General features: G+C 37.3%; 1 protein-coding gene across 2 annotated transcripts in view; it reads right to left on the bottom strand.

Moving 5' to 3' along the window:
* LOC110956425 (inactive dipeptidyl peptidase 10-like) overlaps positions 1-18,318 on the bottom strand; it is a 64,659-nt gene that overhangs the window by 35,631 nt on the left and 10,710 nt on the right. For both annotated transcript variants that reach the window (XM_022201899.2, XM_022201900.2), the window contains exons 2-3: positions 2,911-3,025; positions 2,602-2,697 (exon numbers count right to left, since the gene is read on the bottom strand). In XM_022201899.2, coding sequence (XP_022057591.2) covers positions 2,602-2,697; positions 2,911-3,025 — 211 coding nt within the window. The remainder of the gene's footprint in view (positions 1-2,601; positions 2,698-2,910; positions 3,026-18,318) is intronic.

The raw sequence follows: 18,318 nt of genomic DNA on the forward strand, positions 1-18,318 counted from the left end.
ATGATGGTTCTAAGACGGTTATATGATGCACCTGTGGAGGTAAACATGCTGCTTCATATCAAACACCTTCTGTTCTAACAGCAGGCCTCCACAAAGGTGTCATGGATATATTTAGTCATCAACGCTCCACAATCCACCACAAAAACAACCTTTTAGTTTCTCCCTATCTGATATTTCCCGTTTCCTGCTCAGATACAAACAATCTGTCTCCCTGGAAGCAGCTGAACAACAAAAACTACTTTCAGACCTGAATCTGAATCCTGCGAAGCATTTGATGCAACACAGAGATAAGCTAATTTTAAACATATTTCAGTCATTATGGACAAATTTAGAATCATTTTAAACACGTTTTCAGTTATTAAAGGCAATTTTAGAGTCATTTTAAACACATTTTAAGTCATTATGGACAATTTTTAACATATTTTCAGTCATTGTGGACATTTGAGAGTTATTTCTAACACTTTCGCAGTCATTATGGACACGTTAGTCATTTTAAAGACCTTTTCAGTCATTACTGACAATTTTAGAATCGATCTAAACACTTTTATAGTCAATATGGACAATTTTAAACACATTTTCAGTGATTGTAGACAATTTTAGTCATTTTAAACACTTATTCAGTCAAAGACAACTTTCGAGTCATGTTAAACACTTTTCCAATTTTAGTCATTTTGGTCAAATTTTGAGTCAACTGAAATATACTTCAAGTCAATGTAAACATTTTGAGTAATTTCAAGCTAATTTTGAGCTGTTTTGGAAAGGTTCTGAATGATTCCGGACAATTTCTTAGTCACTGTGGACAGTTGTTTGAATACTTATTAAAACATTGTCAGTCAATTTTGGGTAATTCTGGATGTTGTAGTAATTCTGCACTAATTTTGAGTGATTTAGGAAACGTTTCAAATGATTCTCAACAATTGTGGGTCATTTTGGATGAGATTTAGTCATTTTTCGACATACTTTGATTCGTTTTGAATCATTTTGAATGTTTTTCTAAGTCACTGTGGACGGTTTCATTTCAGTTCAGTCATTTTGAATGCATTTTGAGTAAGTTTTAAGAGATTTTCTTCTTTTTTGACAACTTTTGAGTCAAGTTAAAGCTCATTTTTAATCATCTTACAAAAGTGTCCAGTCGTTCTGAACAGTTTGAGTCACTGTGGACATTCTGTTATTGATTTCTCACAGATATGGAGTCATTTTAAACAAATTTTCAGTCATTTTGGCATTTCTCTCCTTCAGCTTTGCCTTCTATGTCTGATATTTACTCTGTTTCCTCCTCAGATGCAAACACAATCTGTCTTCCAGTTAAACAGCAAAGACTCTCCACATTCGGACCAGAGTCTGAGCCGGAGGGATAAAACAACAAAGCCCTCGGATACAGACCGAGGCTGCAACACCTCCAGTAGAGCAGCATTTCATGTAGCACTGGGGGAAAATATAATGAGCAGGTGTTGGTGTCGAGGCCCAGAGAAAGAGGGTGAGCTCAGGTGAAGAGGTGTGATGCATCGAGACGTAAAGAGAAAACCTGTTGGTGCGGCTGTGAATTTGATTTTTCATCCCGTTTGTCATCTGTGTGTTCAGATTTAGTCTGACGGACACTTTACTGCTGCAATTACTGAGAACACCTGAGGAGGAAACATCCAGAGAGGGGTTCTCATTGGAGCTTTAATGTCCAATCTGCTGCTGGGATCATGTTCACTATGAACAGCCGTTAGTCAGAGTCCTGCCTCCATGTTATAGGATTAAAAAAAAACAAAAAAAAAAAACAATATTATGTCGTTAATTTCACCTTTTTAAAGCTTCTGAACCACAATCCTGCTAAATTACACCATTTATGAGGGACAAACACTGTAAAAACTGAAAAAAATCATCACTTATCAACTTTCCAGCAGTCCTTGAACTCATCATGTGTGACTTTGGGTTTTATCCAAGAAAACACTGAAATCTAAGTTCATATTTCAAAGTCACTTTATTCCATTTTTAAGAAATTTTAAACAAATTCAGGGTCGTTTTTGTCATCCTGGTTACATTTTGAGTCACTCTGGATAAGTTTCATTCATTTCGAGAAGGTTTTAAATGATTTTGGACAAAGTTAAGTCGTTTTGGTTGCATTTTGAGCAATTTTAAACACATTTTGGGTCATTAGAAGCAAAATGTCAGTCATTTTGGTCAATTTAAACATATTTTGAGCCCCTTTTACCAAATTTTTTAACAATTTTGGAAAGGTTCTGGGTCATTCTGGACATTGACATGTAGAATAAAGCAGTTTTGAAGAAATATCAAAGTGCTAAGCTGTGATTTGTTTTTTTCTCCTGATGGACCCACATGCCAAAGATGAATGGTCAAAAAAAAAAAGCATCAGAAAGTTGAAATACTGATCACTTTTTCAGTTTTTGCAGTTTCTGAATCTGATAAATGGTGTGAATTTTGCATTTTTTATAATTATAACATGTCTTTTAAACTTGAATTGCATTTATATTTACAACCTGAGCTGGGACGAAAACACGTGAATGTTACGTAAAAGTCGGTCCACATTCTCTGGAGGCTGTTTCAGATCAAAGAGTGGATTTTTCCCGCAGTATGAAGACTCCCTGAACTCACCGCTGATCCATGTCGCTTCTGGGTCGTGAACGCTGAACTCTGGCTTGTAGAGATCCGCCACGGTCAGTCTGGACTTACTGCTTCCAGGATGCTCGACTGGAAAACAATAAAACAAGGAAAATCCAGGTATTAGTCACTGAAAATTGACTTTTTAACTCTTAAAAAATGCAATATAAAGAGAAAATTATCCATATTTTCCTCTTACAATGTGTCAGAAAGTCAATTCTGTTTCGCATTTCTTCCCAGAAACAATATTTTTTATAGATTTGAGATCTAAAATAACACTGAAACTCTCCTCTGTGGTCATACCGGGTGTGAGGACGAACACCGACATGGTGATGAGCGAGCAGACCACCACGATCACCAGCAGCGAGATGGCGATGCCCTTCCAGTTCCTCTGCGGCGGGCTGACGTCCACAAACTCCTGCAGACACATTCACAAAAGCACATCATTCGTCATCTTCAGAAACCGCTCCTCCGTATGTGGTTCATTCTCCAGCTGTGAGCATCGATCTACAGCTGGATCAGGAACGTTTGTGATGAAGAGGAAATGAGGAGAGTTCTCTGGAGTTTTGCCGGTTACACATCATGTTTTTTGTTTCTTGGGTGATGTGACACGAAGTCAATCCAGCTTCTACTCATCCTGTCCAAACTGATTATCCACCAACACAGGATCAGACAAAATCACGCTCACTTCACTTGAGAGTACAGCAGACGAGAAAATCCAGTGAGAATGAGACGAAAAATGATGAAAAGACACAAAGGGACCAAAATGGCAAACAAAACCACCTAAATTAGATGCAAAATGACCAAAATGAGACGCAAAATGATTATGATGAGACACAAAATGACCAAAATGGAACGTTAAATAAGACACAAAAGGCCCAAAATGAGACGCAAAACAACCAAAATCAGATGCCAAATGACCAAAATTGGATGCAAAACAACCAAAATGTGACACAAAATGAGATGCAAAATTACAAAAAGACACAGGAGGACCAAAACGGCAAGCAAAGTTACCTAAATGAGATGCAAAATGTCCAAAATGAGACACAAAATTCCTAAAATGACACAAAATGACTAAAATGAGCCACAAAATGAGACACAAAATGACCAAAATGAGATGTAAACTTATTAAGATAAGACACAAAAGGACCAAAATGACAAAACAACCAAAATGAGGCACAAAAAGACCAAAACTAGACACAAAAGGACCAACATGAGACACAAAAGGACCAACATGAGACAATACCAAAACAACAGACTGAGAAAAGGTTCCATGGAGTTTTGCTGGTTAAACATCAAAATAAGACCACAGAAACATTGTTTTCTGTTCCTTGGGTGATGTGAACACTCAGTCATTCCAGCATCTCCTCATCCTGTCCAGACTGAACACTGATTATCCACCAACACAGGATCAGACAAAAGCTTCCACATGTCCGTCCTCTCAGCTCTGATCTGCAGCAGACAAACTCATTTCTGAGCTCGCATCATTTCTCACTTCCGATGATGAAAGTCTGACCTGAAGCTGAGAATTTGAAAAGGAAATAATGCCGGTTAAAGCTCGTTTTGTGGACGTGTGGCGCCGTGTTTCCAGCAGCGACACGGTGTCGGTTGGCAGCTGTTACGAAGCATCCAAGTCGTTTTTTTCCTCCAGAGGTGAGAGACAGAAAGACGAAGACAGACGGCGTGGTTCTTCGTTCACACTTCAATCACGGCACGAACAGCAGAGGTGAGCAGAAAAACTTCCTGCTGCTGCCACAGTGTGAAGAAACACAATAACACCGACAGGAAGCAGCTGTTTGCTCTCAGATTTACAACAATCGACAGAAAACCTGGTTCATCTGCCGCAGGAATGCAACTACTTTTTGTCTCTGAAAAAGTACCAAAAAGAAAAAAATTAGTACAAAAGGTGGCATTAAATGAAGAAAATTGGGTGTAAAACAACCAAAAGTAAACAAAATAAGCACTAAATGACCCAAACTAGACATAAAAACAAACAAAATGTGATGTAAAATTACCAAAGTCACCACGAAATAGGAACAAAATGACCCAAATTAGACAAGAAGCACAAAATTAAATGACCAAAGGACAAAATGTGAGATGAAATGGACAAAACGACCCAAATTACATGTAAAATGAACAAAATATGGCACAAAATTAGACTTAAAATGAGCAAAGTTACCACAATAAGGCACAAAATGATGCAAATTAGACACAAAATGCCCAAAATGAGACGGAAAACAACTCAGTAAGAACCAAATGAGACATAACAAGACTAAAGTAACCAAAAGGATTCACAGAATTACACAAATTAGACAACAAATAAGCAATATGAGAGACCAAGTGCTTCCTCCACTGTTACTACGACAACAGGAGATGCAGCAGGGAGAAACAGTTGTGATAATTTTGGATCATGTTTCGTCTTGAACGCTCCACAAGACTTTAAATCTTGACTCCACCTGACTTTGGTGTAAACGGAGGATTATAATGATAAAACATGAAGACACAAGGAGACTAAAATGTGTCGACAACGATCTGTGTCAGATGTGGAGCCGCTGAGGTGGAAAGTGTTTAATTAATGAAGCAGCAGAACGAGATTCACACTGAGCAACGACTCCTGCACAGCTTTAGTTCAACATGTTGGACATAATTCCTGCCTGAGTTTGTGCTTCAGTGGACACAAAGCAACACAACAGTCTGCAGAATCAGACTCACTACGCTAGAAAGTCCAGCAGGCGAGGAAATCCAGGGAGAGTGACGAAAAATGACCAAAATGAGATGCAAAATGATACACAAAACTACCAAAATGAGATGGAAAATGACCATAAAGCATAAAAAGATCAAAGTCAGGAGCAAAACTACCAAAATTTGACACAAAATGACCAAAAATGAGATGGTAAATTACCCATACTTCACAGAAAACGACTAAAATGTCAACAAAGGACCAAAATAACAAGCAAAAATACCACAATGACTAAAAGGGCACATAAAATCAATAAAATAAGATGCAATGTTTTTAAAATGACCAAAACGTGTCACAAAATTACTAAAATAAGACACAAAATGATTAAAATCAGATGCAAAATGACCATAAAACATATAAAGATCAAAGTCAGGAGCGAAACTACCAAAATGAGACACAAAATTACTAAAATCAGAAGCAAAATGACCCAAATTTCACACAGAATGACTAAAATGTGATGTAAAATGACCAAAATCAAAAACAAAAAGGACACAAAAAAGACCAAAAGGATGGGTAAAACACACCAAAATGAGATGCAAAATGACCAAAATCAGAACCATAGTTACCCAAATTTCACACAAAATAACTAAAATGTGATGCAAAATGACTAAAATCAAACAAAAAAAAATGACAATATGACTAAAATGAGTCTCAAAATGACTAAAATAAAACACAAAATTACCAAAATCTGAAGCAACAGGACCCAAATTTCGTACAAAATGACCAAAAGACACAAAAGGAACAAAATGACAGATGAAACTACCAAAATGAGACGCGAAATGACCAGAAATGAGATGGTAAACTACCCATACTTGACAGAAAATGACTAAAATGTCAAAAAAGGACCAAAATAAGCAAAAATACCAAAATGAATAAAATAAGATGCAAAGTGACTAAAATGACCTAAACATGTCACAAAATTACTAAAATAAGACACAAAATGATTAAAATCAGATGCAAAATAACAAAAAGACACAGAAGGAACAAAATGATGGGCAAAATTACCAAAATAAGATGCAAAACAGCCAAAAGGTGAAGCAAAATTACTTAAATAAGAAACAAAATTACCAAAATCTGAAGCAAAATTTCCCAAACTTCACACAAAATGACAAAAATGAGATGCAGAATTACCAAAATGTGATGCAAAATGACAAAGACAAGCAAAACCACCAAAATGTGATGTCAAAGGACACAAAAGGACCAAAATGAGGCACAGATTGGTGACTGGCAGGGAGCAGGAGGCGGAGCTGCTCCATCGACTCCTACACAGTATTAGTTCAACATCTCGGACATAATTCCTGCCTCAGTTTGTGCTTCAGTGGACACAAAGCAACACAACAGTCTGTAGAATCAGACTCACTACGCTGGAAAGTACAGCAGGCGAGGAAATCCAGGGAGAGCGTGTTTGACGGTGAAAGGGGAAAACACAAACACACATCTGAATATTCAGAGATACTGAAGGTCAAACAGGATTTTACAAGGTTCTAGTGACAGAACACATTACACATATCTAAAGATGAAATGCGCAGCTACACAAAGATGCAAGACAACCAGAAACAAAAATTCTATGCCAAACAGTGGCAACAAAGCTAGAAAGCAACCAAACTGATGTAAAACGGCCAAAAAGATACAAAATAACTGCATCAAAATGAGTAAAATGAGACACAAAATGAACAAAATCTGATACAAAGTGCTGGCAAAGACGCAAAATAGTCGCAACAAGAGGCAAAATGAACAAACTGAGACACAAAATTACCAAAATAATGATGACAGACTCAAAATTAAGAAAATGAGATATCTAAAAAAGAGAAACAAAATGATTGAACATAGATGCTAAATTACCTAAATGAGTCACATAATGAGATGGGAAAGAGCTAGACAGGTGCAGAATGATCACAATTAGAAACTAAATTAAGAAAATGAGACAAAAACAAAAATGGATACAATGAGTGTGAATGCATGCTAAAAAAAAAGACTAAAAAGACTAAAATTAGACAAAATTGTGTGCAAATATAAGCAAGATGACCAAAGTGAGACACAGGATGACCAAAATTAGATAGAAACAGGTAAATGGACACAAAACAGTAATAATGAGACGCAAAATGGGCACAAATATATGATAAATGACCAAAACAAGCACACAAAATGAGCGAAAATGCAAGCAAAAAGACCAAGATAAGACACAAAATGACCAATTTAAGCCACACAACAACTAAAATGAGGCACGGAATGAGTTCCAAATTAGACAAATGTCCAAAAATGAGAAGTTAAATGACCAAAGTTAGCTAGAAAACAGCTGAACAGATACAAAATGACCTCAATTAGACACAAAATTAAGAAAATTTGACTTAAAGCCACCACATAAGAGTCCAAAAATACACTTGAAAGTCAAAATGACACACAACATGACCACAAAGAGAGAGTTGGTTGTTTCCTCCTGATTCCTGTTGGAGACTGATGAGATTCTAGAAAATAAATGGAATAAAATTATTCTGATAAATAAAATAAAGAGCTGCTGTCACACTGGAAACCTGAAGGATTCTCCATAGTGTTGAGCAAAGCTTCCCAGTAGAAACCAGTACAGCGTCCCAGTAGAAACCAGTCAAGCCTCCTAGTAGAAACCAGTAAAGCCACTAGAAGAAGACAGTGAAGTCTCCCAGGAGAAACCAGCAAATCTACCAGTAGAATCAGTACAGCTACAAGGAGAAATCAGAGAAGCTACCAGTAGGAATCTGTACAGCGACCAGATTGAACCAGTACATCTAGCAGTACAAGCCAGCACAGCTACCAGTACAAGTACAAACCAGTACAGCTACCAGTAATAACCAGTGAAGCCCTCAAACAGAAACCAGTAAAGCCTCCCAGTCCTCCTCCTCGTACCTCGTCCTGCTGGCTCTCTTTGGGTTTCTTCTTCGTGGGGTCTTTGGACGCCGTCATGCTTCCGTCCGGTTCCTCCGCCGGTCTCCCGGTAATAACATCCAACCTGTCCGCGCGACTCCTCTTCTGCTGCCTCTTCTCACAGCTGCGCGCGATCAGCTCAAGGCTCCGCTCAGCCTTTCAAAATAAAAGCCGCTCGGCCAGACCAGCATGTTCGTGTTTCTACCAAGTCTGGTGCGTAGAAAACTGGTTTCATGTGGGAACCTCACTTCAGATAAAAATCTGAATACACAATATGATCAAAATGAGACGCAAAATTACCACAAAGAAATAACCAGAATGATGCAAAACATCTACTACAAGAAAAAGACCAAAATAAGACACAAAATGACCAAAATAGGACACAGAATGACCAAAATGAGTTATAAAACAGCAAAAATAAGTGTCAAAATAAGTGGAAATGCATGCAAAATGACCAAAATAAGACAGAAATAACCAAAGTTAGAACAAAATGACCAAAATAAGACAAAAAATGACCAAAATACGACACAAAAACTAAAATCAGACAAAATTACAAAAAAGATATGCAAAATAACCAAAAGGAGTTACTCACTTACAGCAAAAGAACACAAAGTGACCTAAATCAGACAGAACAAAATAATGACCACAATGATCCAAAACAACCATTGTATTTAATATGAAAACAGTATTTGGGGGATGAAGCCATGCTGCAGTGCAATATATCCCCACTGAGACTTGCAGTGAGTGTGTGTGATGCACTTTGTGGTATTTTTACTCCTGATTATGTCACTCTACTATTCCTACAGTATCACTTCGGGGACTGAGGGCCCTTCTGTGATATCCAGCATCCCACAGTGAAAAATTATAGGATTACAGCTCAGCGTGAATGAACCGCACCGCCTCAAATCCCTCCGAGGAGAGACAATCGAGCAGATCGGAAACCAGCTGGCCTTTCCTGCTGCTGAGTGACTGGATGCAAATGGATAGGTGTCACCGAGAAAACCCTAAAGACACGCCGAGCCCACCGCCCGGCTAAAAATAATGAAGACAACAGGAGGGGAGATGGAAACGCATGAAGATGGCAGCAAAAACACGAGGCAGCCGGAGGGGCTTTATCTCCTCATGTGTGCTTTATATGTGTGTATGAGGGGTGGATTTCATGTGAACACAGAGGGGGCACATTAAGCAGGGGATAGGTTTCAGAGGGGATGTAATATTTAGAACACAGTGTACTGAAAAAATACAGTTTGTATCCAAATAACACACAAAATGATCACAAAAACATGCAAAAAGAGGCTCAAAATGATTGCAAATACATGCAAGATGACCAAAATAAGACACAAACATCACCAAAAAGAGACAATATGACCACAAAGATGTGCACAATGACCAAAAAGAGACAAATTCAATACGTAGCAATGTAAGAATGACCAAATCCAGAAATAAAGTGACCACAAAGATGTTTGAAATGAGCAAAATAAGACACGAAGTGACCAAAAGAAGTCACAAAATGACCTCAAATACATGCAAAATGACCACAAGAGTCACAAAATAACCACAATGAGACAAAATGATTGTAAATACATGCAAGATGACCAATATAAGACACAAACATGACCAATATAAGACACAACATGACTGTAAAGATGTGCAGAATGACCAAAGCGAGACAAAATGACACAAAATCAATACGTAGGGATGTAAAATGACCAAATTCAGAGATAAAATGATCTCAAATACATACAAAATAACCAAAATGAGACAAAAATAACACAAATACATGAAAAGTGGCCAAAATGAGACACAAAATAACTAAAATTCAATATAAAACAGTCCCACATGCATGCAAAATGGCCATAATGAGACAAAAATAACACCAATACAGGCAAAATGACTAAAATGAGACATAAATGACCAAGAAAAGTCACAAAATGGTCTCAAATACATGCAAAAAGGTTGCAAAATTACCACAAAATCCACCAAAAATATCCTAAATGACCACAAGAAAGACACAAAATGACCACTAAGAGACCAGCATGTTTGGTGTGAACCTGACCAGAACTACCACAGTGAATGCATAGTCCTGACAGTGAAGAACAGAAGTGGTAGTGTGATGATATGAGGCTGCATCAGTGTTGGGAAGGTGATATTTATCAATGAATAAATCAAAATACTGTCTGACAAAATGACTCCCAGTCTGCAGAAACACATCCAAAAAGATGTAATGATTCAAACTCCCCTAAACATACAATAATTTCCATACTGGTGAAGTGCTGCAGAGCCGTTTGAAACCAGCCCGTTTGCATCCCACATGCTAAACATGTGCATTAGGCCGTACAGTTAACTGACCTTGAATCCTGCATTAATTTTAATGAAGCAGCCTCTGATCACCATTGGGACAGCGGCAGACGTATCGTACGCTGTCAGTGGGCCGCATGATGATTGATCAGCTTGTCATAATACATTTCTGTTAGCTCCTCCTCGCTGGAATCGTGGTGACATTATTACATGTGTCAGCCGCGTACAGTGGACAGGTTTCCGTCCAGCGAACCACACAGATTTCTACACATCAAGGTCAGTTTTCTAGTCAGGAAGAGACACTGGAAACACAAGTGTTAGTCGTACGTGGCAGCCGAGGTTAAGGAGTCCAACAGAGAGATGCAGATTCCATGCAATATTTGGAGCACAGTGAACTGAAAAAATACATTTTTATCCAAATCAGACACAAAATGACCACAAACACATCCAAAATAATCACAATGAGACACTAAATGATTGTAAATACATGCAAGATGACCAATATGAGGCACAAAATGACCGCAAAGATGTGCACAATGACCAAAAAGAGACAAACAGACACAAAATCAGTGATTAGCAATGCAAAATGACCAAATTCAGAAATAAAATGGCAACAAAAGCTGTATGAAATCAAACTGAGACACAAAAGGATATGAAGTACGCAAAATTACCTCAAATACGTGTGAAATTACTAAAGTGATGTAAATGAGACACAAAAATAACAAATGCATGCAAAATGACTGAAATGAGACATAAATGACCAAAGCAAGCCACAGAATGGTCTCAAATACATGCAAAGAGACCAAAATGAGACACAAAAATAACACGAATACATGGAAAGTGACCAAAATGAGGCACAAAAATAACACGAATACATGGAAAGTGACCAAAACGAGACTCAAAATAACTAAAACGAAACACAGAACAATCCCACATACATGCAAAATGACTAAAATAGGACACAAATGACCACGAGCCACAAAATGGTCTCAAATAAATGCAAAAATTATGTGACAAATTCTGACATGTTATGTTTATCTCATTTATAAGTTAGATCAAAACGGTTTCTTCACATTTTAAAGTCTTTGATTTTCTCTTTTTAATCGCTCCATGAAACAGAAAAACCTGTCAACACAGAGAAAAAGTCGATTTTCACCATGTTTCCAGGACCAAAATGTTCCATAAATCATGAACTGAGTGATCTTTGAAGAACCCCCTCCTTAAAAGCCTTCAGAATAAATCGCAGATTGAAAGTTTGGTGGAGAAATTTCTCCGACTTTCTTTCCACCAGTCTGGAAAAAGAAAGTCAGGTTTCTTCTGCAAAATAAAACTGCAACAGGTCTTACATTTGTGGGCATTTGTTATATTTATTACAGCTTTTATGTGGCAGTTTGTGAGATGTATGTGCTTAGTGTTGCTCACTGTGGGCTCATTTGTCACAGCAATATAAAGTTTTGTACCTCAGTGGAAACAGAACAATCATGACTAGAAATAGAGAGAGCTGAGAAAAGCCTTCAGTGCAGTAAAACAAAGTTAGAATGACAGAAATGAGGAAAAGGTGAAGAAAAAAATGAATTTCTGTGTTTAATTTACAAAAATTAAATAAACTGGAATCAACATCAAGTGTCCGTTGATGTTACCATGACGACTCCACAAACTATAGAGATTTAACAATTCACATTTTTAAATAGTTTCCATACTGGTCTCCTCTCTGCAACCAAAAGGTCCCTGAATTTTCATTATGTGACCGTTTATGGCAGCTGAGTCACTCATAGCTTTTCAGTTGCACCAGGAATCATAGAATTTTTAATTTTTTACAGAATTTGGTTGCAGCAAATCATTTATTTTTGGTGATTTTTTTAGAAGTAGACATAGAATAAACAGATTTTAATGAAATAGCATGATTCTAAGCCTATTTTTCCTGATTGAACCAGAGAAATCCAGATGAAAATGAAGTTCAAGTGTCCAAAAATAGCATTATTCCCTGCTGTCACTTTTCACACAGCTTCAATATTGACTCATTATGTAAACGGTGGAATTTTTTAAATGATAAATTGCATTTCAAATCATTGGCAAGGCTCAGATTTCCAATAATGAGTTGGTAGAAAGCTGTCATTTTAGTCAAATTTTACACCCAAACTTCCCATGTTGTTTTGTACTTGAGCAGAAGCATGAATGAACCCACAGATCGTGCTGCCTTCACTTGTCCTGCAGCATCAGATTCTCAGCCTCTAATGCGTCTTTAAATACCGAACAGCTTCAAGGATGCAGCGGCCGCTCACCACCAGCAGCAGCAGCACGACTTCCTGAGCACTTAGTGGAAAGAGAACCAACGGAGAGGACGAGGAGGGATCGAAAATTCAGATGATGGAGGGAAAGGAGGCCAGCAGCAGATCCTCAGAGCTCTGCTGGAGTCTCTTCCCTCCTCCATTAAATATTTAGGAGGAGGAATCAGAGCCGATCTCTTTCTCTGACCTCTGCTGCTGTTTGGGAAGTTCAGCGACGTTCCCAGAGGCTCAGATCCTCTCCTCCGTCCTCAAACCACAGCCTCGGTTCTGCTGCAGTGCTGGAGCTGCTGTGTGTGTCCATAGATGAACGCATTTCTGCACATTTTATAGTTTATGAGCAGATTTACACTTGAATAAACACGTTGGCAAAACAATGCAACAGCTGGCAGCAAACTCTTCGAGTTACTGAAATTATCAGTGGAACTACGTTGTGTATTACATTGTGTGTGCTTTGTATGTTGTGTTAAATGATGATAAATGATCCAAATGATTGTCATAAATGATCATGGACTAATTAAATCCTAAAAGCACTGATTAAAATATACTTTCTTTCCATTGATTTCTACCTTGACTAAGAAACCTGGATTAACACTAAAACGCACATGTAAAAAATGAAAAAGGCTCCAGTTAACTTTGTCTTAATGGGTCAAAACCGTTGAGCTTCTTCTAATCAGGGAGCAGTTTCCACTTGAGACAGCAGGTGAATGTAATTAACCTGCAGACTCACACTGATGTTTGCTTCAAAAGTCTGTTTTTGATAAGAAAGTGGGTTAATTGACCCAGAAGGATCCAGACTGAAGCAGGTTAAAGCTGCTTCTCTCTGGGAAACACAATCCAATCCAAGCAGGGAGATACAGCTGCTGAGAAACACCCATCGCTGCCTCATTACTGAACTTTTTCAATCTAACTTCTCGCTGTCTTTACTAACTACAGACTCCAGGCTGGAAGTTTGGAGTATTGACACATTTGCTGCAAGAACAGATGACTTCCAAGCCACTAGAAGGTTTGAAAGTTTAAAAAAATTACTAAAATTTCACCTTTCACTCGGCAGAAACTGTAAAAACAGAAAGAATCATCAGATTTACAACGGTCCTTGAACTAACTGCTCTCATTGTTCTGCCAGGAAATTCAACCAAAGCGTCATATTTCATTAAAAACATTTAATTCTATAGGTCTAATTTAAATAGTAATCACAAATAAAGAACTGTTTGCATGCGTTTTCTGCTTAACTGCAAAATGAAAACAAATCAGAGGAAAATCAACATATTGGATCAACAAAATAAAAGCATCATGGCACAAAAACAGTGAACAGAGCAGCAAGTCGTTTTAAGATACATTCAGCATGGTGAAACAGTCACGTCTCTGCTAAAATTATAATGATTCAACAACAAAATAAAAATTCACCAAAAAAAATACAGTCTGCCCAAATATGATTCTGTAAAAAACAAAAAAATCTGCAGTCCTTGACACAACCATGAAGTCCTGAGTGACTCATCTGTGACCAACAGTCACATGACAAAAATTCAGAGACTCTCCATGCAAATTAGAAAGATTGAGGGGAAAAAAAAACATTCTGGATCAATAAAATAAAAGCAGCAAGGCTCAAAAACAGTGTTTAGAAGATACATTCAGCATGGTGGAACATTTATAAAGCTGAAGTGCAGGGTAGAGAGAAAGACGTCGAGTTTGTAGAGGTTGAAAAAAAATCTAAAAAGTTAAATATCTACAGTATGTTGAGCCAACTTTTTTCTCATTTTTTCTCCTGAAAACACTGAAACTTCCAGGAGTTCAGAGGGTTCTTGCAGAGAAAAGGACGCCACTTTTCTAAGAGTAACCGTCTGGTTTAGTCCTATTATTGGGCATCTCTGGTTCTATTCCCTGTCCTTCATAACAAAGCTATCCGTGTTTGAGAAACCACAACTATTCAGAGAATTTGTTGGGAGATGGAGGCAGCCTTGAATGGCACAACAGGAAGACGTGGAGCTGAAGTGTTGCATAAAAACATCTGAAAGAGATTCTTTCAGCACGAGGAAGAAGCTCCTTCAAACTGAATTCATGTCTTTAAGCACAAACGGATCCATTTATAGCATTTTCTACTGCCGTGCATGAAAAATACATCAGCTCATTCAAGAAAAAGAAGGAAAATATTAAGTTTCTGATGTGAATTTCTAAATATTTTAAGGTGGAGTTTAAACAGGGGCCTTTAGTGCAAATGTAGCACAAATTTTAACTGAATTTCTCGTAAATCTGCATAAAAAGCAGCCACTTCTGCAACACTTTATGAACGCTACAGAAGGTGCAAGCTGATTAAAACAGCATCAATCTCATGTTAAAATCTGATTTAAGGTGATTTCAAGTCCTAATTTGAGGAGCTTTGCAGTCTGTTTTGGCTTTTCCTCATCCTCCCTGAGAGAATAAACAACCCAAAACAAAGACCGAACCTTTAAATAATGTTAATTAAAGAGAATTTGTCATGACGGGTCTTTATTCTGCTGCAGCGCGACCTTCAGCTCTGAGCAGCGAAGCTTCAAACAGAACAAGGAGCTGAGAGTGGGAGTGTGCAGCTGTTAGTCATGTTCATGATGGGATGTTTCCATCCAAACTCAAGGGTCCTACGGTGCATAGATGCAGGAGGACTGTAAAAAACTAAAATAAAAGAGATATTTTAACACAGCAGCTATGAGAACAGTCACATGAACGGACCTCAGACATACATTTGCATGATTTTACATTCATGCCTTTAAGCTGGTTGAACTTTTTGCTATAATTAGTTAAATTATTCATCTGTTATTTGTGCTGCCAGGCAACAAATAAAAGTCTAATTTATCCTGAGCCAACATACAAAAGCCACAGCTGAAAAAGAAGCTTCATAAAAACTATTTTCCAAAGTATTTAACCTCCTGTGGAAGTCTTCTCCTTTAATTACTTTGAATTTACAGCAACAGAAAAGACTCTTTCATGTCAAAGTGAAAGCAGATTTTAACAAAGCAACATCGTTCAATTAAAAACAGAAAATAAATATAAGAGATTGCATAAACTTAAAGTCTTTTTTTGTAGATTCTCTTCAACAAACCCAAATTAACTTGACCAAAAGTGACAACAGATGTTTTTGTTCCAAACAAAGCATCCAGGATCAACCAGAAGTAAACATATTTTGTCAAAATCCACTCAGACTATTTGATCCAAACACAACAAATCACTCTTTTAGCATTCAGTCAAGTCATTCTTTGAGTTACAAATTGTATGTTTTGGTTAAAGTGTTGGAAACCTTAGTGAGTAAACAACCAAAAGATTTCCTGAAAATAGAATATAATAAGACTAAATATAATGAAAAAAGGCATTTTGATGTGGGCATTATTTACAGTTTTTTGTCTGTTATCTGGTTTGTTTTTTTTACATTTTTTTTTTTTAGATTTAACAGAATATTAAAATAAATTACATAAAATAAAATAAAGGCTTTTTGATATGGGCATTATTTATAGTTTTGATCTGTTTTCTTGCTTTGCGATTTACAATTTTTAAATAAATTTGTCAGATTTAACATATTAAACAAAGCAAAACAAAAAAATTAAATGAAAGAAAAATAAAATTATTTTTTATAGCTTTGGTCTGCCTATTCATTTTGTTTTTACAATTTATTTTTTCTCAGATTTCACAGGATATTTAACAAAGCAAAGCAAAATAAAATTCAATAAAACACAAATTAAATTATTTATAGCTTTGGTCTGCCGGTTCATTTTGTTTTTACAATTTATTTTTTCTCAGATTTAACAGGATATTTAAAAATCAACTTAAAAAAATAAATAAAATGGATTTAAAGTGCAGCAACAACAACCTGCTCTTTCATGATACGACACAAACTAAACTACATCCTCCTCACAAAAGCGTCTTTCAGCTGCAAACAAAGGCGAGCAGAGATGAGTTTTCCTGCATTTTTTACTGGCTCAGAAACAACCTGCAGCTCATTCATGAATCACAACAACACAGTGACACAGTTTGTGTCCCTGAGGAGGCGTTTCTGTTTCTCGGAGCCTCCATGAACCTCCCTGGACCAGAAAACCATACGTGAAACCACCTTATCTCACATGTAAATATACGCAGAACGTGCACAACGCTGCAGCCGTGAAGGCCCAGAAGAAATCTAGAAATCAGAGACTCCTCACCTCCATGAACCTGATCTCTGGATCCATCATGGTGAAGCTTCAAACTCTCCCCCAGCTGCTGCACAAAGCCTCAAAAGGTGCACAGAATTACCCAGAAACAATTAAAAAAAGCAACGTATTAAAAACTGAAAACTGCTCTCAGCAGCAGCAGCATCCGTCCGTCCGTCCGTCCGTCCGTCCGGCTTTTCTCTGCAGAGTAAACAGACGTCTGGCACACACACACACACACACAAAAACCCTGTGTTCTGATTTTATTAGCTAAAAAATGGTGTCATTCACAAGTTGAAATCAGTCAACCCAGTTTCACTTGGCGCCTGATAATCTAATTCTGCGTCGGGGGGGAATTTCTGAGCCGAATTCACCCGGTTTCTGTGTCAAAAGGGTAAATCAGACCAAAGTGGGTTTTTACGAGGAGATAAAAGCAAAAAACAAATCCACCTGAGCCTTTGTCTGCTATTAAATACAGTCGTATAATCACTCTTTTGTTGCTTAAATCGCCAAATTGCAGCCAGTTTCCTCACTGTGGGCTCATTTTCACTGATATAAACACACCTGCATGTTTATATAGGTGGGTAACATGTTAGAAACTGTAAGTTAAGTTTATTTTTTTGACCTTTAGTAGCTTCATATGGAATCACAGCAGCAGCACACATTCAAACTAACCAGGTTGTGGAGAAAAATTTAAATTTGAGGCCATTTGATTGATGATATCTGCAAAACTATCAAAGACAAAAACCTGAAATCCTCAGAATCAATCATACTGGACAAGTAGATGAAATAATCTCTGATTATGGTTGAAATGAAACATGAAAAACAGTGAAAAAGACCAGAAAAATTCCATGCTCTGCTTCACATCATAATGCTACCACCACCATGTCTGACAAGTTCTCCCCCATAAACAGGAATTTGAAGAAAATGTTCTTTTAAATCTGGGATTATTTGTCGTGTTTGGAACCTTTACAGACTCTGAATCAGTGACATGATGAGAACAAGCAGGGAAAATCTCATGTTTTTATCTTTAACACTTCCTCACATATTCATGTTCAAACAGCCTCAGATTAGGATTTTTGTCAAAGTTTTACCTCGAAATGTATTTAATACTTGCAGCTAAAAGTTCCCAAATAACTTCATAAATATATAACTTTTACACCATACGTTTTTCAGGTAAATCAGAAGTAATAGAGCAGATATTCTTCTAAAAGTGTGGTGTTGATTTGAGACACAGAAGCTGTAATGTGCGTTTGTCTAAAAAAAATCCTCTTAATTCCTTCACCATCTCCCCCAGACAGGTGTTCTGCTGCTGTTTCTTTGTACACAGTTAAGA

Source organism: Acanthochromis polyacanthus, chromosome 22 (genome assembly GCF_021347895.1).
Source record: "Acanthochromis polyacanthus isolate Apoly-LR-REF ecotype Palm Island chromosome 22, KAUST_Apoly_ChrSc, whole genome shotgun sequence".
Taxonomy (NCBI): domain Eukaryota; kingdom Metazoa; phylum Chordata; class Actinopteri; family Pomacentridae; genus Acanthochromis; species Acanthochromis polyacanthus.